Consider the following 26097-nt stretch of genomic DNA (forward strand, 5'->3'; position numbering starts at 1 on the left):
TTCCAGTTTGGCAATGGGCGTTTTAAATCATATCATATCCCACTTGGATCTGAGCTAACAAACCTTTTCCAAGTTATAATTGTTTAATGGGATGTGGAGTTACCAAGGAAGACTATAACAATTTCCTTCTATGAAGGTCTTGAAAATAGATTTAAGTGAAATAGTGTTTGACAGGGACAGAGATTTGGCGAAGTGAACTCACTCAGTTTTGTTCTATCTCAACTATTCTGTAATTTAATATATATTGTACTAATGTCACTATTACCCATAAAATTCACTTATTATTTCCCACAAATGCCTTCTTTTTCTGCAGAGTCAAGTAAGGCAGTTGTATGACCAACTAATTGAAAAAAAATCCTCAATACACCACTCCTTGAATGAAATTAGTAGTCAAAGTGTTGTTGAACAACTGCAGGTAACTAAATCAGAATACAATCAAGCTACCCTAACCTTGGACTTATGTCTTAGACCCTGGGCCCAAATTCATTTAAATTCAACTCTCAGGAAAAAAAATGCTTCAATATTATGTGTTATCATAGAAATGAGTTTTGCATGACTACAAGGGTATAACCTATGTCAAATTGCTTACCTTTGCAATGGGGAAGGGAGAGGGGAAGGAAGGAGTTTGGAACTTAAAATTTGGGGGGGGAAAGTGTTAAAATTGTTTTTACATATAATTGGGGAAAATAAAACATTCAATTTAAACTAAAAAAATTATATGTTATCTTTCCATTAGAAAGTAGATTTGTATGCTGTAAAACTTCAAGACTATGAGGTCCAGGTAGCAAAATTGAGAGATGAAGGTGAAAGACTTTACTTACCTTATATTTTAATCCAAGAAGTATACAAATTGGAGGTAAGTATTCTAAGAGAAAAACACACATACACATACACTGCTACTAATTCCTGCTGTATAAATCTCAACTGGACCCCTAGCTCCAAATGGCAAACTTGCTTTATCTCTAATGCCCTATCCCACTTTCCTCATCATCCATTCCAAACTTTCTCCTCTCTCAAGTCTGCAGTTTCTCCCTCTTCCCTCTCTCTTATTCCCTTCTGCCCACTCCCCTCTCATTTTCAATACAGCAGCAAATAATTCAATCCCACATTTGTCAACCCTATTTACTCTGCCCCTCCCACTCTTCTCTATAACATGCCTTTCTCCCCCTTGTTCCCACCAAGCCCTCAATCTCTATCAGCCTTTGTCTTTTCTCCTTTCCTTCATTATTCGAGTTCTAGAAATAGTTGAGCTGTGTCTACTTCTTCAGCTCCAGTCCTCTACCTCCTAGAATTTGGCTTCCATCCCTGCCACTTTACTGGAATTGGTCTCCGAGGTCACCAATGCCCTCTCTTTAAAGTTTTCATGCCCCCACCCCAAAAAAAGAAAGAGTAGTCTTTCCTCGTTCCTTATTCTCTTTGATCTTTCTGCACTATTTAATACTACTAACCTACCTTCCCCCTTGGAGGCAATCTCTCTTCCTTTGACTTTTGGGACACCTACCATTTTCTGGTTCCCCTCCAACCTATCTGATCTCTTCTTTGCTAAGTCATGCTCCTCCTAGGTGTAGATGTTCATGAAGATTCTGTCCTTACATTTCTTTTATTCTCTCTTATATCTCTTATAGTTCATCTTCCTTGAAAATCTTATACATCCCCATGGATTCAATAATCATTTCTATGAAGAGAATTACTATATCTACATATTTAATTGCAACCTTCTCCCTTCCCTCCTCCCCAAGTGTCAGTCTTATATTTTCAACTGCCATTTGGCCACATCTCCATGTGGATGTTTCCCTAGCATCTCAAACCCATTATGTCCAGAATAGAAATCATCACATTTCTTCTAAATCCCCCCCTTCTTTCCAACTTATCTATTTCTATTCATGGTGCCTCCACCTTCCCATTCAGCCAGACTTAAAATTTTGGAGATATCTCTGACTCTTCTCTCTTCCTCACCACCATTCCCATTCAATCTATTGCCAGGTGCTATCAATGCATAATATCTCATATCCATCCCCTCCTCTTCATTTGCACTGCCTCCACCTTGTTCAGATTTTTATTACTACTTGTTCCTGTGCTATTGTAATAGTTTCCTAATTGGTCTTCCTTCCTCCCAAATAGCCCCTGATCTCACCAATTCATTTACCAAATTAATTTTCTTAATATACTTAAAGTCAAAGTTTATCATTCTGCTCAAAAGTCTTTAGTGACAAAAAAAGCAAATGCTAAAAATCATTTTATATGTAATTTCAAGAAAATATTATTTTAACATTTTACTTATTTTATTTTTAATTTATGGAATAAAACAAGCATTTCCATAACATAGTATAATAAAAAAAATAAGTGCACATGAAACTGTAACTCTATTAGGTATAATTTACTATTCCTTTTAAATATATAATAAAGTTATCATGCAAATTTCATTATTCCTTTTTTCTTCCCTCTTCCTGCCCCTATAGATGGCTACCATTAGACAAATATATATGTGTGTGCATATATATGTACATATATAGATAGATATACTTTATATGTGTATGTAAAATCATTCTATACATACTTCTATTTATCAGTTCTTTCTCTGCATGCAGGTAGCATCTTCTTTCATATGTCCTTTTTAGTTAATTTGGGTATTAATAATAGTCAAAATGACTTATTTGCTCAAAGTTGTTCTTAAACTGTTGGGAAAAAATATTCTTAAAAGCAAATCTTTAGTGACTCTCCATTGCTTCTAGAATGAAATACAAACTCTTTAGCCTGGCATTTACAGTCTTTCTTGGCCTTGTACCAGCCTACCTTTGCACCATCATTTTATTTTATTTCTTCAGTCTCATGGTAGCAGACAGAGCTTAAGTGTGGCTAGCATGCCACTGAAATTAAAAAGATATTATTTCAGGCAGATCCTTTGCTTGAGACACCTTGTGGTACACCTATACTGTTCTCTTGCTGCTTGCCAACTTTGGGCAGGTCATTTAACCTCTCTCTGGGCCTCAGTTTCCTCATCTGTAAAATGAGGGGATTAGACTAGTTAGACACTAAACTTCCTCTCAGCTCTAAATCTGAGATTCTATAAATCTTTATCCCACTTTAAACCATGTCCTTGGGTTCCACATCCAGCCTTCACAAAGGAGATTCTTAACCTGTAGTCGGTGAACTTGTATGTTAAAAATATTTTGATAACAGCATTTCAGTATGATTGGTTTCCTTTTTAATCCTATGTCTTTTGTTTCATGCATTTAAAAATATTATTCTGAGAAAGGGCCCATCATTTTTACCTGTCTTCCCAAGGGTTCCATGATACACACAAAAAGATTAATGAGAGCTCCTCATTTAGCTTGACCCCAGAAAAGCACTTTCTGTTTACTCTTTTGGATCATAGTTTGGACCATGATTTCTTCCCATATTCTGTCTTTCTGGGCTTGTTAATTGCTGTTAATAATCTATACTAGTGGATCCCCCATTATTCTCCTAACCACATTCTACATTCCTGCCTCTGTTAGCTCTGTGGCTATTTTCCATGCCTAGCACATTCTCCCTCCACTTCTCTGCCAGTGCCTAGCATACAGAAAGTGCTTGATAAATGTTGTTTGACTGAGTATTAAAATCCTTCTCTTACTTTAAGGTCTAGTTCAAGTACTGCCTCCTCCATTAAGCATTACCTAATCCTCCCAGCTAAAAGTGATCTCTCCCCCCTCAAATTTTTAATGACATTTTGTCTGGATCTCTCCTTTGCTCCTATCACATTTTACCCTGTATGTTACTTACTCATGCTTAGATCTTATCCACACAAACCCTAGCTCCATTAGATTTTAATTTTTTTTGAGGGCAGACACTATCAGTTTTCACCCTTATATCTCTAGCAGCAGTGTACTATGCACACAACAGGTTTTTAATAAATATTTATTGAATTGAATAAGAATTTGCAGTTAAAGGCTCTGGACACAGTTCTTCGTGGTTTTATTGTGCTGTGCTTTTAAAATAATTTAATTGAAAAGGTTGAAAACATTTGATTTCTCTTTTTAGGATGTCCTTGATGACATGTGGGGACTTCTAAGAGCCAAGCATGCTGAACTCAGCAGCCCTTTCATCAGTGAAAGCCAGCAGGAAGCCTTGCTTCGAGGACTGGCAGAACTAGTGAATATTGGGAAAGAAAAGCTTGGTCAGGGCCAGCAACGACAAGCCAGAAGTAAAGCTTCACTACAGGCTCAGCTGCAGAACCACAAGGTGAGACTGTGAAAGTAATTCTGACCCGATTCCTTTATCATGCGTCAACTGAATACAGGTTAAAAAAAAATTGAAAGCTCATTTTTTTGGGTCTGAATCTGTACACAGAGCATCAGTTTTCCTGTTTATAAAGAAGACAGTTGAAATGTAGATTTTTGCCATAGTATATATCACACACACACACAGCAATTTTGTTGGTGCAGGAACTCATATTGGACTTACTGAACCAAAATTAAGGAAATTCTCTTCTATGGTCTTCACATGAATTTGGGCCAATTTAACCCTTCCTTTATCTTGAAAATAACCAGGGCCATTATCACCTCCACTATCACGAATATCTTTCTAACTGAGATCAGTACTGTGGACATTCAGAAGAGAGCTCTTTAGAACAGTCATGCTAACCTGCAGAAATATGGTGTTCTATTGGAATGTGCTGAGACAGCAAGTACAATTGAAGTTCAGAGATTTAGTGTCCTGCAGTCAGATTTCACTTTTGTTTTTATATTGTTGACAATGCTCAAGAATTCAGTTCAACAGAATATTAAGTAAATATTATGTGGAAGGCACTGTGCTACTAACTCTTGGAAATACAAAGATAGCCATGACATAGATGCTGTTCACAAGGACCTTATAATCCAATTGGGAGGAAAGACATCCACACAGGTGATGGTGATATAAGAGAGACTGAGGTAAGTGCAAAGGAGAAGTTCAGACAAAGTGCGGTTAAAAATTTGAAGAGACTGAGATTACTTTCAGATGGGAGATGGGGTTAGAAACTCTAGGCCCTTTTCATGAACATGGAAACCGTAGCTATATATATGGTAGAAGTGCAAACTTTAAATACTAAAAAACAAAACACTTTGCTTTTCACAGATTTTTTTCCACAAGCTTGTTGCTGATGTCTTTCTGATCCAAGAATACTCTAAAAAAGCACTGCCTTCTTTACTACAAAACAAAGAGAAGTTTTGGGCAGAGAAGGTAAAAGAAGTAAAATTGCTGGAGCAACAAGCTTATCAATATGGCACGAAACTGGAGAATTTGTTGCAGGTATGATGTTAAATAAGGATGAATCAATAAGTAAGACTGATTTGAGCTTATCTACAAAATACTTTCAAAACTATTAATATTATTGCCAATATTCTATTGCAGTGACTGAGTAGTATATATCAAAACATGGTAATAACAGCATTCCATAACAGATTACAGGTAAATTTTATGGGAATGTGAGGCAGTGGGCCTTGGAGCCATGAAGACCTTGGTCCAAATGCTGTTCTGACACATTCTGGCTGTGTCACCTGGGCAATTCACTTAATAATATTTAGAGTCAGGACTCTAAGTAGCTCTTCCAGGTTATATGTTGCAAAGCAAGTACTGGTCTGCATTGGTAGCAGGAGTTTACTCATCAGAGTTCCATCTACTAATGAAATCATAGGCCCATACCCTACACGTATGGAAAAATGAAAAATGACTCTGTTTATTAATTTCCCAATACTGAGCCTGGAATGACCAATTTTATATCACTGATTCCTAGTCATGAGGAAAAACAAACTAATTTATCAATAGGCAACAATTAAAAATTAGAAAAGAATAAGGACTCATAATCTGGAATCTTGTTCCTACTACGAGTGCTACCTATCCTATGGAGATATCTTGTTCGCATTTTCACTGTTCCTCAGTTGCTGGGTTATTTTTTTTTTTCATCTAGAAATTGGGAATGAGATATGCCATCTTACTATCTTCAGAGTTTGTGCTCGAATAAACAAAATGAAGTCTTTCAATTATATTGGGTCATTCTTCAAGAAAACAGTCATTATGCCTATGCCAAATCATATTTCAGTTTTCTGAATCTTAAGGAAAGAAGGTTTAAATGCAAAGTAGTTATTAGTATGTACTACTATATACTAAGATAGTACATATTCATATAGTGCTATGTATAGAGTTACTGTCAAGGGTCTGTGATTTTTGTTTGTGTCTGAACTTAACACAGATCATTGCCTATCTGCAACTTGATAGGTAAGTCTTAGAAATTTGCTTAAGTGGGCAGCTAGGTGGCACAGTGGATAGAGCACTGGCCCTGGAGTCAGGAGGACCTGAGTTCAAATCTGGCCTTAGACATTTGATGCTTACTAGCTGTGTGACCCTGGGCAAGTCACTTAACCCCATTGCCTAACCAAAAAAAAAAAAAAAACCAAAGAAAGTTTCTTAAGGCTCAGAGACATGAAATGACTCATCAACATTCACTCAAATAGTGCCAGGGGCAGGATTTGAATCCAGGTTTTCCTAATTCTGTAGGCAGTGGTGCAGCGGATAGAGTACCTGCCCTGGAGTCAGGAAGACCTGATACTTACTCTCTGTATGACCCTGGGCAAGTCATTTAACCCCTTTTGCCTCAGTTTCCTCATCTGTAAAATGAGCTGCAGAAGGAAATAGCAAACCACTCTAGTATTTTTACCAAGAAAACCCCAGATGGCATCACAGAGTCAGACATGATTGAAATGACTGAACAATAACAACTTCCCAGTTCTAAATCTAGCAATCACAATGCTTCTTTTATTTGGACTATCCTTTGTAATTCTGGCAAATTCCTTGGCTGAGCATAATCTCCCTGTTTTATGTCACAGTTAATTTAATTTGTGTCTCCTTTTAAATTTATTCTTACATTATTTTTCTCATTTCTAAATGATTATAACCACAAATTGAACTTGAATCATCTCAGTATACAATGTGCATGTCAGTGACGTGACTATTGAAGTGTAATCAATTTCATTTTTCGAGAAGTCGCTCACCATGTTCAGAGCCTCCTTCTGACTCTTTCCTAGAAGTAAGCATTAATGATATACAGGCATAAAGTTTCTGAGTAAGATTTCTTTTACATGTCTCAATAGTGAATCATATTTTTTCAATATATTTTCCCCAATCCTCTCATATACCACCTTCATGATGGCATTTATTGACTTACCTTGCAGAATCTTGTCAAATGCCTCATTGAATTTTACTACTTTATCCTCCATAAGTAATGTTAGCACAGAAGCTACAGTGATCTTTCCAGTAGTCTTCTTGCTCTTTTTTTTTTTTTTGGCTTATGCTCATTATGATTATTGCAAGGCAAGATGACCAGATGTACCTTAAAATGTTTCTTATTGTTTGGGGCAGATGATGAAGCAACTTCATCAACTTCTTTATTTCAGCAAACATGACAAACCTGTAAGACATTTAGCTGCAACTTCCATAGGCTTTCTGGTTTCGTTTATAACTTTGTCAGCTTGTTGGTCACAGGACGAAGATTTAACACTTAAAATACCAACAGTTAAATTTATGTTTACAGATAATCTAAAATTTATATAATTCTTAGTACCTTTTTCCCTCTCCTTTTACTATTCTATCATCATCTGTATGGAGTTTGAAGGATACCACATAAGACCAAAGATCCTTTTGTAATTTTCTGTTTCATGGGTTGCTACGGCCAGAGAATTCATCAATTAGTAACTAACTTGCTATTTACAAACCTCTGCACTTATCTAGGCTGGTCTTTTGCGTACTAGAAGGTCTTCCCATTTTATTGAACCAGCCAAAGCTTGCCTTCTTCTTCAGTTGTCTTTAAAATAGTCCTTATGGCACCTCCATGCCGTAAGGAGACATCTTTGGTGAAATCAATAAGCATGATACCTCCTGTGTTCCAGGAATTGGGGTAGGCATCAGGTATCCCAAGACAAAATAAAAATAGCACGTGCCTTCAAGGAGCACAAATTCTCTTGGAGAACTAGCATAAACAAAAAATTTATGTTACATAAGTCACATAAGTATGAAGTCACCACTGGAGCTTTTTGAGTAGGGAAATAACATGGTTTGACTTGTGTTTAAAACTATTACTTTAGCAGTTGCATAGAAGATAGGTTGGAGAAGGGACAAACTTGAGTTGGGGAACTAAACTGGAGGTGATTGCAATAATACATGAAAGAGATGATAACAGCCTGGTCTAGGATGGTGGTTACATGAGTAGAAAAAGGGGATAGATATAAGAAGTTAAAGAAAATATTTATATTAGGGTTTAAAAAATAAATACACACAAACTTTCTTCCAGGGTATGTTACAGTCCTTGCAAAATTTATTTCAAACTCCTATTCCATCTGTGTCTCCTGTATTCTGCAATGAGAATTTATATTAAGAATTGTCTCCTGTAGCGTTATAAGATCCTTGGTAACCAAAGAAATATTAAATTATATTCCGTAAACTGGATATACTAATCAGAAAAGTGAAATAATGTATTTTAGAAGAATTTTCTTTAACAAGACTTGAGTAGAAATAGAAAACTAAGGTGATAGCACTTAGAACATTGTGCTAATCAGAATGTCTCATTCTCTAAGCACTTCAATTACCCCATTAATTTGGATCCCTTGCCACTCAATGAAGTGAGAGAAAGAGCTATCAAATAAGAGAATTAATGATCTTGCACTCCAAGAATTGGCCTTATCTTATATTGAGTTTGTGGCATGTTGGTTGGAATGCAGCCTTCTGTAATTTACACCTATAGAGACCCTATTCACTGGACTACTCTAGCTGTGCTTATGAAATAACTTGTCATTCCACCCCTTAACCCTATTTTGAGGAAAGGATCCAGAATAGTGAAACAATAGTGTGAATGTTAACTGGCCGGCCACAATTGAAGTTTAATTGGGAAGCAATAAAAAAAAAAAACGTAACAGCATACCTCACTGAGTAGTTGAAGACAGCAGCAGTTAAAAGCTGTCCTTCTCTTCTCCTAAATATGATGAGCTTAAATGTGTATATTTCTACAGTGAGTTCCAAAGTTTCTTCATATCTTAATGCAAGGGTGGATTCTAATGACACGACTTAACTTTGGAAATATTACTCTCTGCACAATAAAGCAAGTATAACCAACCTGGCATTTAGACTTCCTACTTTTTTTTAAAAAAACGTCTCTGCCTCAGGAGCAATTAAATTATCTTCCATTAAAAATAAAGCATTTGCAAGGATTCAATGTATTCTTTACACCGACAAAAGCTGATGTTGACTTGTTTGGTCTTTTTAAATTTTTATTCTAAAATTGATTTTCTTGTTAGTCTGATAACATTCTGAGAAAAGGACTGTTATTGATTTTTAACTTTCTTTGATTCTCTAGGAATGGAAGGAATTTGATGAAAACTATGAATCCCTTGAAAAAGACCTGGAAATTCTTGTATCTTCTCTGCCTTCCATGAGTTTAGTGGAAGAGACAGAGGAAAGATTAATAGAAAGGATTTCATTTTATCAGGTACTTTTTTTCTGCTTACATTTTCTTTTTTTTAAGTTTATTTTTTATTTTTTTAATTAATTTCTTTTGATTTATCAAAAATCACTTCAATATGCTTTTGAGTTTAAGATTTTTCTCCACCTTCCTCCCCACCACCCTCCCCAAGACAGCACACAATCTGATATAGGCTGTACACATACATTCCTATTAAACATATTTTCACATTAATGATATTGTAAGTAAGAATTAGAACCAATAGGAGGAACTGCCAGAAAGAGGAAACAAAACTCAACAGAAGAAAAAAAATATCTGCTTACATTTTCAAAAAGCAAGGTTATCCTCTCAATTTTTGCAGAGTGGCTTCATTTTAAAGATTGTTTTGAATTTAGTAGGACACTTTTAATTACATGGATCATTAGTACTGAGATTTAGATCTACCAAATTGTAGGTCACCTCATGCACTCAGAACATATAACTATCCATTGTCACAACCTCACTGTCCTGATAAATAAAATGAGGAGGTTGGTGTAGATTATCTCTTAAAAACTCTTCCAGTTCTAAATCTCATCTTATAGTAAAATCCTTTTAAAAAGTTGCCTAGGAATAGGTAGCTGCTTGTGCCTTGTCACCTACTATCATCACAAAAAGGTATCATACACTAACTATTTTTAATTTTTAGTCAGCTGACATTGAGTCATTCTCTATATTTAAATTACATTGTCTGGGGAAAGAATGAAAGACTAAAAATTTATATAAATATATCTTCGGGCATTTTGCTACTAGCAGTATGACAAAAATTTTAATCAGGTGAATTTACTCAAACAACAATTTACTTGAAAGCACACAAGCTTTGGAAATTTTGTTTTCTGTTTACCTTAGAATGTTCATTTGTTCCTAAGTAGTGATACTTGAGGGTGATTATCAAATACCTCTTTTTTAACCTAAAAGTAGATTTGCTGCCTTCACAGATTAGAAAATGAAAGTCAGACATATTTAGCTAGTCTCTGCTTACCATGCTGAAGATGCACAGTTCTAGAAGGAACATTTGTGAAAGGACAGCACCACATTTTATGAGGCTTAGATGGCCTAGAAATCTGGCAGTTGGATCTCTGTTACACTTCTGGTTTTATTACATTGTCAATGATTTTCAAATAACTCGATCTTTTGAGCTATATCAATTAACCCAAGGGTCTAGGGAGTTACCATTCTGTGGACTACAAGAATTACAATTTTTTTTATTTTTAATTCATGGAATAAAGCAAGCATTTCCATAACATAGTGCAGTAAAAAAAAAAAGATGATTGTACATGAACCTGTAAATCTACTGTACACAACTTGCTATTTCTTTCAGACACACAACAAAATTGTCATATAAATAAGAACTACAGTTTGGTAACAAATAGCATTTTAAGGTACATTGAAACAAAAAAGAAAAATTTTCAATAGACTTATCATGATTATTTCCCTATAGGTGATCTATCTCTTGAAACACTATCTGTAATCTCATTTAGTTTGTATTTGTCCAAGAAAATTAGGAAATAATTGACTCTCTGCTTAAGTAGTTGTTTGACATTGAACAAATCCCTAAAACTTCTATCCACTCCAGTTTCTTCATCTGTATAATGGGGATAATGATAGCACCTACCAGGGGCATTTAGGTGGTGCATGGAAAGAGCACTGGCACTGGATTCAGGAGGACCTGAGTCCAAATCCAGTCTCAAACCAAACACTTGACACATATTAGCTGTGTGACCCTGGGCAAGTCACTTAACCCCATTGCCTAACCAAAAAAGTTAAAAAAAAAATGATAGCACCTACCTCCCAAGGTTGTGAGTATATAATGAGATAATATTTGGGAAGCACTTTGCAAATTTAAAAGTCCTGTATAAATGCTGGCTATTGTTGTTGTTATCATTGTCATCAGAGAAGCAGTGCAGTATATTGCACTGTGTAGTGGACTGAGAGTGGACCATGGAGCCAGGAAAACCTTAGCTCAAATCCAGTTACCGAAATACAGAATTTGAGAGTTACAAGAAATCTTGATGGCTATTTAGCCCAACCCATGCATGAGAGGAATCCCCACCTTAACATACTTGACAAGTGATCATTCCACTTCTGACACATGTTGGTGTGTAACCTTGGGCAAATCATTAAATTTCTCCCAGTGCTTCAGACAACTCTCTAAGGTCATAGATTGCAAAGATGCTGACCTGCATTGGTAGAAGGAATTTCCTCATCTGAGAATTCTCTATGCCAATGAAAGAAGCAATCTAGTCCTCTTACCCCATCCGACTGATGTCAGGACTTTGAATTATACATTGAAGATTTCTCAAGCAGAAGTTTATTTAACAAATGTTTGTGATGTCAAGTTAAATACTCAAAGGGAAGCTAGGAGTCACAGTGGATAGAGCTTGGGCTTGGAGTCAGGAAGATCTGAGTTCAAATGCAGCCTCAGACACATACTAGTTGTACGACCCTGGGTAAGTCACTTAACCCTGTTTCCCTCAGTTCCCTCACCTATAAAAGGAGCTGGAGCAGGAAATGGCAAATTACTCCAGTATCTTTGCCAAGTAAACCCCAAAAGCGGCCATAAAGAGTTGGACATGACTGAAATGATTAAAGAAAAAGTATTTAATACAACAGACATTTGTTAAATGCCTGATGTGTATAGGCAATGGACTTTAGTAGAGATCCAAAGATTAAAAAAGGAATTGTCTCTAGCTTTAAGGAACTTAGTCTAAAAGAAGATATGACATGTACACAAATAGATATGATCCAAGATAGAAGATGAAGTCAGAAAGTTGAAACAAAGTGCCTCATAGGCTCTCATCATATCAGTAGGTGACCTGTTCCATTTGTAGACAACTCTGGCACTGGTTCTGTTTTCCCAGTCAAAGTTATTTCTGAAGGATGTTGCAGAGAGGATTCAGGCTTCAAGTGAAAATTACAGCAGATGACTTCTGCAGTCCCTTCTAATTCTAGGCTGCTGTAATTCGATGAAACAGAGAACTAGATTTACATTCAAAAGATAGAGGCTCATATCTTTGTTGTACCATTTCCTAGCTGTGTGACTTTGAACAAGTCATTTAATCTATGGAGCTTCATTTTCCCCACATTCAAAATAGAAATAACAATAATATTTGCACTCCCCATCTTAGAGGATTGTTGTGATATCTAGATAAGTTGAAGCAATGAGGGGCAGCTAGGTGGCGAAGTGCATAGAGCACTGGCCCTGCATTCAGGAGGAACTGAGTTCAAATCTGGCCTCAGACACATAACACTTACTAGCTGTGTGACCCTGGGCAAGTCAGTTAACCCCATTGCCTAGCCAAAAAAAAAAAAAAAAAAAGATGAAACAACGAATGTAACGTCCTTTGTAGACTATAAAACCACTCAGTGAGTTAACTAGGATTTATTAAGCATAGATTATGTGCCAAACATTGTGCTAAATGCTGGGGGTACAAAAAATAAGAAAGAAAAAAAACAGATCTTGCCCTCAGGGAGCTCACATTCTAATGGTTAAAACAATATGTAAATATCTAGTTACATACAAGATATATACAGATGTTAGACTGTAAACTCCTTGAGGACAGAGACAGTCTTTTGCCTTTCTTTGTATCCCGAATGCTTAGCACAGTGCCTGGCACATTGGTTGTTTTTTTTTTTTTTCCAGTCTTGTCTGGCTCTTTGTGACTCCATTTGGGATTTTCTTGACAGAGATACTGGAATGGTTTGCCATTTCCTTCTCCAGTTTATTTTACAAATGAGGAAACCGAGACAAACGGGATTAAGTGACTTGCAGAGTCACATAGCTAGGAAGTGTCTAAGATCAGATTTGAACTAGGGAAGATGAGTCTTCTTGACTCCAGGCCTAGCACTCTATTCACTGGGCCACCTAGCTGCCTAGCACGTAGGGGCTTAATAAATGTTGATTGATTGATACAGAGTAGCTGAAGATAATCTCGGGGAAAGGCATTAGAAACTGAGAGCACAAGAAGAAGTCTCTCACAGAAGATAAGATTTGAACTTAGTCTTGAAGGAAATCAGAGAAACTTAAGAGGCAGAACTGAGGGACTTTATATAGGAGGAAGACAAGAGAAGGTTTAGCAGATTAGCTCCAGAGACAGACGAACATTCTCTCTCTCTCTCTCACTCACATATGCAAAGTAAGCAAAAGTTAAAAGTGTCCAACAGCTTGTTGTCAAACCTGCTCTAATATGTAACACATTCACCACCATTTTCTTTTCTCATGACAGTGTGCTTATTATTTTTGTTTCTACTTTTATCCATTCTACATTTGTAGACTAAACTCCCTCTTCTCCCTTTCTCTGGATCTCAAACCTCCTTCGTGTTATCCTTGGCTCCCTCCTCCTTTTCTCTAGTCTCTGATGAAAAGGTGACCTTTCTACTTCCTAAGACCTCTCCAGACATTCTTTATTCCAACCACTTGCATCTTCTCCTACATATTTTCCCCATATCATCCCCTCTCTCTCTAACCTGTCTACTGCTTTCTTCCTTGCTACCTGTAGACATATCCAAATCTCCTTTATCTTTAAAAAGAAACAAACCAAAACCAACCCTCACTTGACCCTACTGTCTCCTCAAGCTATTTCCCTATACCTCTCCTCCTTTTCAAAGCCATACTCTTAGGAAACAGAGACTATACCCATTGCCTCTACTTACTCTCCTCTCAATCACTTCTTAGCCCTACGTAGTCTGACTTCAGCACAGTACTGTAAATGTTATTATTTGTAATAGGTGTGGAAGCTGAACTGCTGATTTCATTGGTATAGATGCAGGGAACTCCCAGATAAGGAAGCTCCCTTAATCAATGAATGTTGGTACCCTCTTAGCAACTTAGTTAGAGAATTGCCTAGAGGAGTGAAAGATTAAATGACCTGACCACAGTCAAACAGCCCTTACGTGTCAAACAGGACTTGAACCAAGGTCTTCTTGATTTCATGGCCGGCTCTCTATGTCACTTTGTGTCTCCTTTTTACTTATGTCAAAGAAAGAAAATCATATTGTAGTTGTGAATTTTCAAAGTATGTGTTCTCAATCATATTTTCCCATCAAGCAAAAGTGGTTTTCCTTTTTTTCTTTCCTCACATATCCAAATCCTTTCTCTCTTTCCAAGGTCTAGCACAATCGTTGTCTCTTCCATGAAGCTTTCCCAATTCCTACAGACTTTCCTGATCACAGTCTTTTCACTGAATTATTGCATCGCTCAAAGGGAGCATTGCACAAAACAACCATGAATAGTACAACATCTTGCTTTGTCTGCTATTTCCTCTGTGCTACTATAATCTCTTGCTCTTAGCTCTTTGAAGAGAAGGAAGATATTTTACTCTTCTTCTGTATCCCACACAGTGCTGAGAACTTAGGAGCTGCTCACTAAATGGTCACTAATTGGTTTATTGATCCTGTAACCTTACTTTTCTTAGCAAATCAAAAGGAATATAGATGAAAAGCATACCAAACTTTACCAGACTATGAATGAAGGCAAACACCTAGCGACTGCTGTGAGTTGTCCTGAGCTGGAAAGCCAGATTGCAAAGCTGGAAGAACAGTGGTTGGCTTTAAACAAAAAAGCGGACCACGACCTACACAGACTTCAAACCCTTCTCAAGCATCTGGTCAGGTATGCTTTCTTAAAACTTCATTGTTTCCTAAACTATCTGGGATAAGGGTATCCCAGAAATTCTGCCATCCCAAAATTTCTCTCTCTTGTCCTAATTTTTTATATATTTTATTTGGCATCATAAAGCTATCATATAAAAAAAGACTGTATTCTCAAAAGTTCATTATCATTTTTTTTGCTACTCGTATGGTGGTATTAGTAACTTTAATTGTAAGAAAGTTCTCTAATTTCATGGGAATATGAGGAATCTAATCAACAAAGAAGCATTATGAGAGGGGGAAAAATTAAACTATCATGTACCTCTCATAGCTGTGAGTCATGGGGTTAAACCAAGATCTAGGAGACTGTTATTTTCTAGACATCAAGAGTACTTTTGAGCTCGTGTTATACTGTATGTATATGTTATGAAATATTACCTTTGAAGACTATCCTTTTACGCTTAATCTCTGTTGAGATAAAGTTGGTGAGGGTGGGTCCCAAATGTAATGTCCCTAGCCCCCTTTGCCTTTGGTTCAGAATGAGAATAGAGTCTTGGGATAAGGCCTCATGAGCTTTCTGTATAGATTGGTCAGGTTAATTATTTTCTATGAAGTCCTGTTGGTCAGTAGACATGGTTTCCATGGGGCTTGGGAATAACCCTAGGTGATCCTCTGAGAGAAACATAGTTTCCTCTAATTCAAGGGATACCTGATCCTTAACTAAATTGTTCCTGTCTGTAGTACTTAACCATTCTTTGTAAACTAGATCCCATCCTTGATAACTCAGACTCTGTTCAATTTCTTTATTTTTTATTTGATTTTGCTTTTTTCAATTGACAGAAATCAGTTTTCTCCCCCTCACATTCCCACTTCCCCCAATGAAAAGTAAAATAAAAGCAAAACCTTTGTAACATAGATGCAGTAAACAAACAAAAAACAAATTTCCAAATTAGCTACATCCAAAAAAAAAAAAAAATCTCCATCTGCACTCTGAGTCTGTCACCTCTCCGGGATAGAATTCCTCTGGAATTGTGATTGGTCATTGAATTGTTTAGAGTTTTTAATTCTTTCGAAATCATCTGTCTTTACATTGTTGTTATTATACAAATTGTTCTCCTGGTTCTGCTCATTTCACTCTGTATCGGTTGATATGAGTCTTCCCAAATTTCTTTGAAATCATCTCTGTTATTTTTTATAGCACAATAATGTTCCATTAAATTTATTTATGTTCAGTTAGCTTAATGCCAACACCGTATTAGTTCAGGTTTGATGTTGAGATGAAATGAGGCACTCAAAAGGCATTGAACATTTAACAAAAAAAAAAAAAAAGGTTAACTTTGCCTTAACATGGTGAGGATATGCAGGAAGGACACAGTAGTACTTAATTTCTCTAGATGCAGCCCCTCTCATTTCATATGGAAACAAGTCTGCTCAGCTGGGCAGGGTATGGTGATTCATGTGGTTCCCCCAAGACAGAGGGGCCCCAACTCCATGTTGGTGGGATTTTTTATGTCCTTTGGTGACCAGGAAGACGCATCAATTCCTGGGAAGAACTTTGCCATCTTCTAGGGAAAACATCCCAATTGAAGGGAAACTGGGGAACCCTGGTCCTATCACAATATACCATAATTTGTTCATCAGTTCCCCAGTTGATAACCATCCCTTTAATTTCCAGCTCTCTGCTACCACAAAAAATATAAATAATTTTGTACATATAGGTACATTTCCTTTCTTCGGTAGGTCTAGTAGTAATATCACTGAGGCAAAAGGTATTTAGACAGGTGAGTAACTTTTAGGACATAGTTTCAAATAGCTTTTCAGAAGGATTGAACCAATTCAGACTTCTACCATCAGTGCATTAATGGACCTGTTTCCCCACATTTGTCATTAATCTTTTATCAGTTTTGCCATTTGAATGAGTATGCTATGGAACCTCAAAGCTGCTTTAATCTGTATTTCTCTATTACTGATTTGGGGCTTTTTTATATAGCTGTTGATAACCTAGATTTCTTCCTTAGATAACTACCTGTTCATATCCTTTGACCATTGGGGAATAGTTTTTATTTTTACAAATTTGAATTGAGTTTCTTTTATATACTGTAAAAGAGACCCTCCCTTATCACAGAAATGTGTAGCACAGGTTTTTTTCTCAGTTATCTTTTTCCCTTATAATTTTAGCTACATTGGTTTTGTTTTTATTAAATCTTTTTTTAAACTTTATGTAATCAAAACTGCTCATTTTACCTTCTGTGACCCTCTCTATCACTTGTTTGGTCATGAGCTCATCCATTACCTCATTTCCTTTAAAGCAGCAGACTAAATCCTGAGGCTTGTAGGGCTTGAATGGAGATGTATTTTAGTAGCCTTTATCTTCAATTACAGAAATCTTCTTCTTCCCCAAATTTTTTTCCATCCATCCCTATAAATACACAGGCGCGCACACACACACACAAACACACTGACGGATTTGATCCTGTGCATGGTGGCATAGAACATTTTCTGTACGAAATCAGGTCACTTTACTTCTCTCAGGCATACATTCCCGAGTAAAAAAAAAAAAAGTGAAGGGGCTGTAAAGCACTTGTGTACATTCATTCAGCAAGTATTCATTGCACATAAGCCTTTAAAAAAAACCCACCTGTAACACAGAATCATTACATAAGAGAAACAAATATGTGCTTTCTCATGGTGGGATTATGTTAAGTGCTCTCTCTCTTCTCTTTCCCACCTGCCTCATCTTGTAAACATTTACATATTTCAGCTACAAGGGCTCTTACTCAAAATTCTCTTAACACATACCTTAGATTGGAACTATTTCTATATCCCTCTCATTATAACTGCCTTGCAAAATGGCTATTGGTTCATTTGGCTGACTGATAATGTAAGTTTGCATAGATGAAGAAGGGAAATAATCTAGGGCATTGGTCCATTTTAACCCCCTCTGTCTGCTCCCTGCCTATACTTACCCAAGCATGTTTAGCCAGCCTTTTAGCCAGCTGTTCACAAGATAACAATGGAGTATACACATAATCATTCAATTACCAAGATTTTTATTGCAGAGGTATTGAGACTGTCCTGCCAGAATCTGGCCTGTAAAACCAGCCTTGTATGGAGTGTTACTGGGACTTATCCCATCTAGTACTTTCTAAATTCTGTGTAGAATTTGACCTGATACTCCAATCAATAAGACTACAACCTCCCCCATCCAAAAAACTAAACTAAATTAACCATAAATTATTTTAAATAGTATTAAATAACATATTCATTATACCCCTCTAAATAATCAATCAACAAGCCTTTAGTAAGTATTTATTATTATTCAAAGAACTGCTAGTGCTGGGGATACAAAGAAAGGTAAAATTATCCCTGCCTCATGGAACTTATATTCTAATGAGGGAGAGAACATGTAAATAAATAAACATATTCAAAGTACATATGGAGCAAATAGAAGGTAACCTCAGAGAAGAAGGCTTTCACAGATAGAAGACCTGGGGAATATCTCCTTCTTATCCAGTCATTTCAGTCCTGTCCAGCTCTTTTTGACCCCATTCAGGGTTTTCTTGACAAAGATACTGGAGAGGTTTGCCATTTCCTTCTTCATCTCATTTTACAGGTGGGGAAACTAAGCAAACCAGATTAAGTGACTGACCCAGAGTCACACAGCTAGTAAGTGTCTAAGGACACATTTGAACTTGGGAAGACGAGTCTTTCTGACTTTGGGCCTGGCACTCTATCCACGGCACACCTACGTGCCCCGGTCATATTTTTAGCTGAATCTTGAAAGAAGCAAGGGATCCTAAGAGGCTAAGGTGAAGGAGAGCACTCTAGGCTAGGGGAACAGCTAGTGCAAAGACATGGAGATAAGAGATGGTAAGCCGTTATGGTTAGATTGCAGAGTGAAGACAGGAGTAGATTGCAGTAAGACTGGAAAAGTAGGAAGGGATCAGGCTGTGAAGAGTTTTAAATGCCAGCTAGGTGGTGCAGTGGATAGAGCACTGGGCCTGGAGTCAAGAAGACCTGAGTTCAAATCCAACATCAGACACTTATTTGCTGTATATTCTTGGGCCTGGTTTGCCTCAGTTTCCTCATCTGTAAAATGAGCTGGATAAGGAAATGACAAACAACTCTATATCTTTGTCAACAAAGCCCCAAATAAGGCCTCAAAGAGTCAGGCATGACTGAAAGGACTGAACAGCAACAAACATACTTGACCCTGGAACCACTAGAATGATTCTTTGACTTGGTCCTTCCCAATATAAGCTAATTCCCACACACACATCCCCTTACTCAGCTTGGTGAACCTGCCTTCCCGCTCAAGCCATCCACCAGCCTCCACCTCTCCAAGAGAAGGGATTTCAGGTATGCTCTACCATGCCCAACTCAGATGTATTTTTATAACAAAACAGGCAAATCCTTTAACTTCTCAGCTAAATTACATATGAATTTTCAGTTACAGATGAGTTACCAATCCATCTTTTCCCTAGCTCTGAAATCATAGATCTAGACCCCCTCTAAAAACTTTACCTTTTGGTTCTAATTGTAATATCTACACATTTATTGTTAGGAAAATGGATGTCTGGTGATATAGGATCACGAATCACTATGCATTTCAGTGCGTGCTCTTTCTAAAAAGAATGTTTCTCGTTTCATCCCCTTTTTTCTTTTTTAGTCCTTGTAACCAAGGTAAGCTATAGTAAGTAGTTATATAATACACCTCAGTCCCATCCAGATTTGGACCATGGGCCATATACTTTATATAATTCACCAGACTAAGGGAAAAATTGTCTATAAAGGGGCAAAGATAGGAAATAAATTTATACTCTATGAAGATCATTTCATTTTCTAATGGAGATGAATAGTATGGCATGTAGTAGAATAAGAGGAAACCATACTTGTGATTTATTATGATAATGGACCATGTTCTGGCTTTTTTCCCCCCTTTTGGTATTTTTATAGTTATAACAAGGACTCGGATGAATTAAGCAAATGGTTAGAATCCGCGCAGCAAACTCTGAATTACTGGAAGGAGCAATCTCTTAATGTATCTCAAGACTTGGACACAATTCGGGACAACATAAATGATTTCTTTGTAAGTGATACAAGAATATGCTTTGATACTTATTTGAGAGGCAGTTTAGAGAGCGGAAGTCCGGGTCAAGAAGGCTGAAGTTCCACCTTTGACTTGTTCTGGCTGGTTTGGGCGAATCACCTAAACCCTCAGTCTCTCTAAATTATGTTACATTTGCTGATCTGCATATTTTCCCTTGGGGCATCTAAGTGGCACAGTGGATAGAGTGCCAGGCCTGGAGTCAGGAAGACTTGAGTTCAAATCCAGCCTCAGACACTTAGCTGTGTGACCCTGGGCAAGTCACTTAACCCTGTTTAACCAGTTTCCTCATCTGTAAAATGAGCAGTTTAAATGAAAACCCCAAATGGGATCACAAAGAATCAGACACAACTCAAACAACTATACAACAACTTGCTGATCTACATACGTTTCCTCACTGGAAGTTCCCTGAATGCATGAAATCATTAATGAAGGCAAAAAACTAATCTATTTGTTAAAGAAAAGTCACATTGACATTTTAGTATAAATTTGCACATGAATCTACAGAAAATGAGAATTTGTTGTTCAGTCACGTCCAATTCTTTGTGACCCTGTGGACTATGGCACACCAGGCCCTTCTTTCTTCCACTATCTCCCAAAGTCAACCTAAGCTCGTGTTCATTGCTTCCATGAAAACTCCCTAAAAATTGTTGTTGCTTAGTCATGTCTAACTCTTTAGGACCCCATGGACTATACTGTCCATGGGGTTTTCTTGGCAAAGATACAAGAGTGGTTTGCCACATCTTTCTCCAGTGGATTAAGGTAAACAGAGGTCAAGTGATTTACCCAGGGTCACACAGGTATTAAGTGTCTGAGGCTGAATTTGAACTCAGATCTTCCTGACTCCAGGTCTAGCACTCTATCACTTAGCCGCCTAGTTGCCTCAATGCAAATTGGTTAATAGTAACTATTTCTCCAATTTAGAATTTTTTTCTGTATTTATTTTAAATAGAGCAGACACAGTCTAAGCAGACACAGTAATGTGGATATGGCTAAGTAAATGATATAAAAACCAGCCAGATTGTCGGCATATATTCAAATAAAAGGGATAAAGCAATGTTAATGAATTAAAGATTAGTTTATGAATTTGACATCATTGCATCAATCTAATTGAGGAGCATTTCAATATTCCTATTGAAAACTGTCAGATTCATGCCGGAATTATTTATAAAGGAGTGAAATTCTACTTTTATAAGCAATTTCCAGTAATTATATTTGCATCGGAGAACTGTGCTTTGTTGATCCTGATTTTCTGATGTATTCCATAGTATTTCCATTGTAGAAAGAGAGCACTCTCTCAGAATTTAGAGTTGTCACTACTAACATGGACATTAAAAATATAATTTAAAAAAACTTTTAAAATTTAAAGATTTAAAATACTTTATTGATGTATCTTTAATTTTTTTGCCACAATCATTTTCCAATAGTGTCTTTATTGTACCTTCCCTTACCTAAGAAAAGTAAAACAAAATTGTCCACTGTATTCACCTCAATTGAATATATAGCATTTCTTATCCATGAGCCAGTTTGTCTCTTCTGACAGGAAACAGATCTATTCCGGTATTAGTCATCGTATCTAATCCAACTGTTATTGTCTTTCAATGCAAAATAAATGTTAGTGAATGGAAAATAGTTGTGGTATCTGTATCCCCACTATTTAGCACAGTGGCTGGTACATAGTAGGAACTTAATAAATACAAGTTGACTGCCTGTACTTTATTGGTTTTAATCAACTCTCAAAAATTTTCTTTTGCTTGTGCAGAACCTTGTGTTGTATGAAGAGTTTCTTTGAAATTGTTTTTACATGAAATTGGGGGGGGATAAAATATTATTTTTAAAAAAGAATTTCTTTGTAAAGCTTGAAAAGTGATTTGAATGGTTTGAGACAATGAATTTCACTTCAGAAATATATTTTGAGATGATCAACAAGTATTTTTTCAATCTTAGTTTGCATATCAGACAATTTAGTGAAAGTTTGGTCTCCAAGGCATTACTCAGTTGTAAAGTTTGTATCCATTAGGAATTTTCAAAGGAAGTTGATGAAAAATCTTCCTTGAAGACTTCTGTGATTAGCACAGGAAACCAGCTTCTTCACTTGAAAGAAGCTGACACCGCCACTTTGAGATCTTCTTTAGCACAATTCGACCAAAAATGGGCAACTCTGATCACTCAGCTTCCAGATATCCAAGAAAAACTCCATCAGGTAAATAAATATCAAAGAACCCAGTATAAATCCCCAAACTTTCAATTCTTAGCTTGTAACGTCTTCAAAGTCAATTCTCTGATTCAGTGATTGGCATTATTGTTGTCTGCTTTTCTCTAATAGCACTGCTGAATACATGTCTTAATTACCAGACACTCCTCCATGGGGATCATTCTTAGGAGAGAATTGGGGCTTTAATTACTCTATTTCCCAGTTTACTTATGCCTCTCTCATACTTTATACAGAAGGTCATCTCCATTGTTTTTTGCATTGCTTATGTTTGAGCTTGAGTACTGAGTTTGTTTTTGTGAGTAACATGCATAATTATGGAGTGAGACCTTTTTACAAATCAGATATCATCTTTAGCGTTACCCTGATTCATGCTGTTAACTGGAAGTAATTAAATGGAAATCATTTTGTCCCTGCAGCTTCAAATGGAGAAATTGCCATCCCGTAAGGCAATCACTGAAATGATTAACTGGATGGACAGCATAGAGCAGCAGATAGCAGATGAGACCACTGTAGATTCACCAGGTTCTGTAACTCAAGTGAAAAGTCTTCTTCAGAAGTACAAGGTAAAACTATTAAGAAGGGACCAAAAATCTCAGAACAAAAGCAAAAAAAAAAATCCTCAAATTAAATCAGGCCTTAGGGAAATACTAAAACTGTGTGATAGAGAAAATAAATTGAGCTGAAGATAGACCAAGAAAAAGTGAACCCTCAGTAAAAATGAAAGAAATTCTCTTTCTCATCCTATTAAGAAAACATAAATATTCTGAGAGCTAAATGTGAAAATGGTCTTCTTATTGGTCTTTGTATATATTGGTATTTATTTATTCTCTGATTCCCTCTCCCCTTCCCCCAGTTGCTTGTGACTTCTCCCTGGAAATTAATTTCTATATTTTTGTATCTAATTTTCTTTATACATGCCATTTCCTGTTTTTTATTTCTGCCTCTGTATTCTTTCCACTTAACACTTTGTGCCTAGTACATCATAGATGCTTAATGAATATTGATTTATTAGTTGATTTTTAGGTCTACAGTTAAAAAAATAATGATGGCATAGAGTTTAAATGCAGTTTCCTTATTTTGTCCCGTAGTGTCCATTTGCTGGTAGGATTTTTAAAAAGATTCCCAGATGTGTATCCTCAGGGCAGTGGTTCTTGTACTTTTTCTTTTCTTTTCTTTTCTTTTTTGTGATGGTGATGGGGAGCACATAGTACAGTATTGGCAGCAAAGGAAGACTCCTAGAAAAGTGGGCCTCCAGACCCATTACTCAGGCCTTGGGATTCATGTATCTCTCCTTCCCCTTATTGGAAGTTCCCATAGAATTTCCAATCAAGGAGGTGGCATTGTAGCACTGGAGAGAGAGAGAGGTGCTATTGTGACCTCTTAGACACCAAACCCAGAGGAACAGTAGCAAACTGCATCTGGGGTTGGGGGCTGGAAGTATGGGGGAAGAAAGGTCTCTTAGCACATTCAGTAAAACTCAGGTCATACTTTTTGAACATACTCTTGGTTAGTCTGAATGGGAGGTGAGAAAAGGGAAAGGAAAAAGCATTTATTAAGTTCCTACTATGTGCCAGGTACGCTGATAAGTACTTGACAACTGTTATCTCATTTGATCCTCATGACAACACTGTGAGATAGTTGCTATTCTTATACCCATATTATGGTTGAGAAAACTGAGGCAGATGTCAGTTAAGTGACTTGCCCAGGGCCACACAACGAGTAAGGGTCTGGGGCTAAATTTGAACTCAAGTCTTCTTGATTCCAAGACGAGTACTCTATCCACTGGATTACCAGCTGCCTAAGACTAACTTCATCATTTTTTATCTGGCAACTAATAACTTTAAGTGTCGAAACAGCTCAATGCAGAGTTAGACACAGCAAAACAAGTTAAAAGTAGCCCCATGACCATCAAGTGCTGACCTCTCAATTCAGCTGAACCAAAAGCATTAATACATACCTCCTATTTAATTGTCTCTGTATCCCCTCCACCTGACATTCTGTGCCATAGGAGAAGGGTTTCTTAGCACAGTTAGCAGGACATACTCTTTGAGAACTACTGTGCTAGGGGCTTGGGCAGCCTGAGGGGAGGGGGAAGGCACAGGGCTAGGCACTGACGATACAAGGACAAATACAAAAGATTTCTTGCCCTCACCAAACTTACATTCTATGGGAAGGATACAACACGTATGTAGAAAATTATATATACATATATATATACATATATATACACATACATATACACACATACATATATATGCAAAGCAGTTTCCATCTCCAAGGCACTAGCTATCTCCAGGAAAGATCAAGATGGGCTTCCTGTTGGGGGTGGCATTTGACCTGAGTCTTGAAGGATGCTAGGGATTCTAAAAAGCAAAGATGACTTCTAGGAGGCATAGTTTGCTGAAGTTTCTGTTGTTCTCTGAGCCATATGCCCTGAGATCTGTGCTCTAGGCCTTTGCTGGCCTGGTGGGTAGAGGGAAGATTTATCTGCCAATGGCAAGGTAACTCTCTTTAAATATTCAATCATTTAGTGAGAGGGTGTTGGTTTAATCTAAGGTGGCTTCCAAAACCAAAACATCCTTCCCAAACTACAATTCCCCTATATTTATTTTTTTCTCCCTTAGACTATAAACTCCTTGATAAAAAGAATATTTTTGTTTTGCATTTCTATCCCAAGTACATTGCACATAGTCAGAACTTAATAAATGATTTTCCAGTCATAAGTCTGCATAAAAGCAAAGGTCTATGCTCCCCACCGCCTCCCCAGGCCCCAGTGAATCACCATTCCAAAGGCTCTAATGGAAACTAGCCAGCCCTGAAGAGAATTTTCCCAGGCAGTTCTAGAAAGAAACAGGTTTTCTGAATCTGCCTCAACTATATATAGCACTGCAATCATCTCACTAAGAGCTTATGAGGCTTCAGAATTGGCCAGAAGTCCCAGGACAGAATGCCAAGTTGGCTTTTAGTTAGAAAGCACATTAATAAAGACTTCTTGGTGCCCCCTGGAGGACACCGAAGTGAAAATCCATCTTAATGACCATTCAAATTTATTTGTGTCCCTCTCCGGTTCCCCCCACTTCCACCCCATACACGCTTTAGAAAGTTACTTGCTGTTCATGGTTTTGGTTTTTTTTTTTTTCAGGAATCTAGGATGGAAATGAATTACAAACAGTGGATCATTGATTTTGTCAATCAGTCACTGCTACAACTAAGCACCAGCGATGTAGAAAGTAAGCGTTATGAAAGAACCGAATTTGCAGAACGCCTTGGAGAAATGAATCGTCAGTGGCATAAGTTACATGGGACACTAAACAGAAAGGTTTGCTCCTAATTTTTTTTCCAGTTTTCTATTTTTAGCTTGGGCTAAATCATGTGTATGTATGTATACACACATGTGTGAATACATGTATGTGTGTATGTATACATTATATGTACATGTATACAGAGAGAGAGAAATCTTAGTGTACTACTAAGTTTTAATAGTTTAAAACTGTGCTAAGATTATTTTTGGGACACCCTACATATATACATATATGTACATGTGTACACACATTTGTACATATATATGGGAGGTCTCCAGCACATTGAGTGAACCCCCTGTGATAAACTTTTGAGAGAAAATGGATAAGAACCACACAAGAAGAGCAGGCATTGATATGTTGAGATATATAGGTTAAATATATA

At 37.0% G+C, this 26097-nt stretch overlaps 1 protein-coding gene across 6 annotated transcripts in view; it reads left to right on the forward strand.

Moving 5' to 3' along the window:
- Nucleotides 1-26097, forward strand: part of SYNE2 (spectrin repeat containing nuclear envelope protein 2) — a 415658-nt gene that overhangs the window by 293273 nt on the left and 96288 nt on the right. For all 6 annotated transcript variants that reach the window (XM_027842877.1, XM_027842872.1, XM_027842874.1 and 3 more), the window contains 10 exons: nucleotides 314-415; nucleotides 737-856; nucleotides 4021-4221; nucleotides 5095-5268; nucleotides 9362-9493; nucleotides 14917-15113; nucleotides 20048-20180; nucleotides 22219-22401; nucleotides 22830-22976; nucleotides 25556-25732. In XM_027842877.1, the coding sequence (XP_027698678.1) occupies nucleotides 314-415; nucleotides 737-856; nucleotides 4021-4221; nucleotides 5095-5268; nucleotides 9362-9493; nucleotides 14917-15113; nucleotides 20048-20180; nucleotides 22219-22401; nucleotides 22830-22976; nucleotides 25556-25732 (1566 nt within the window). The remainder of the gene's footprint in view (nucleotides 1-313; nucleotides 416-736; nucleotides 857-4020; nucleotides 4222-5094; nucleotides 5269-9361; nucleotides 9494-14916; nucleotides 15114-20047; nucleotides 20181-22218; nucleotides 22402-22829; nucleotides 22977-25555; nucleotides 25733-26097) is intronic.

This window comes from Vombatus ursinus, unplaced genomic scaffold (assembly GCF_900497805.2).
Source record: "Vombatus ursinus unplaced genomic scaffold, bare-nosed wombat genome assembly UNPS02014893.1, whole genome shotgun sequence".
Taxonomy (NCBI): Eukaryota; Metazoa; Chordata; class Mammalia; order Diprotodontia; family Vombatidae; genus Vombatus; species Vombatus ursinus.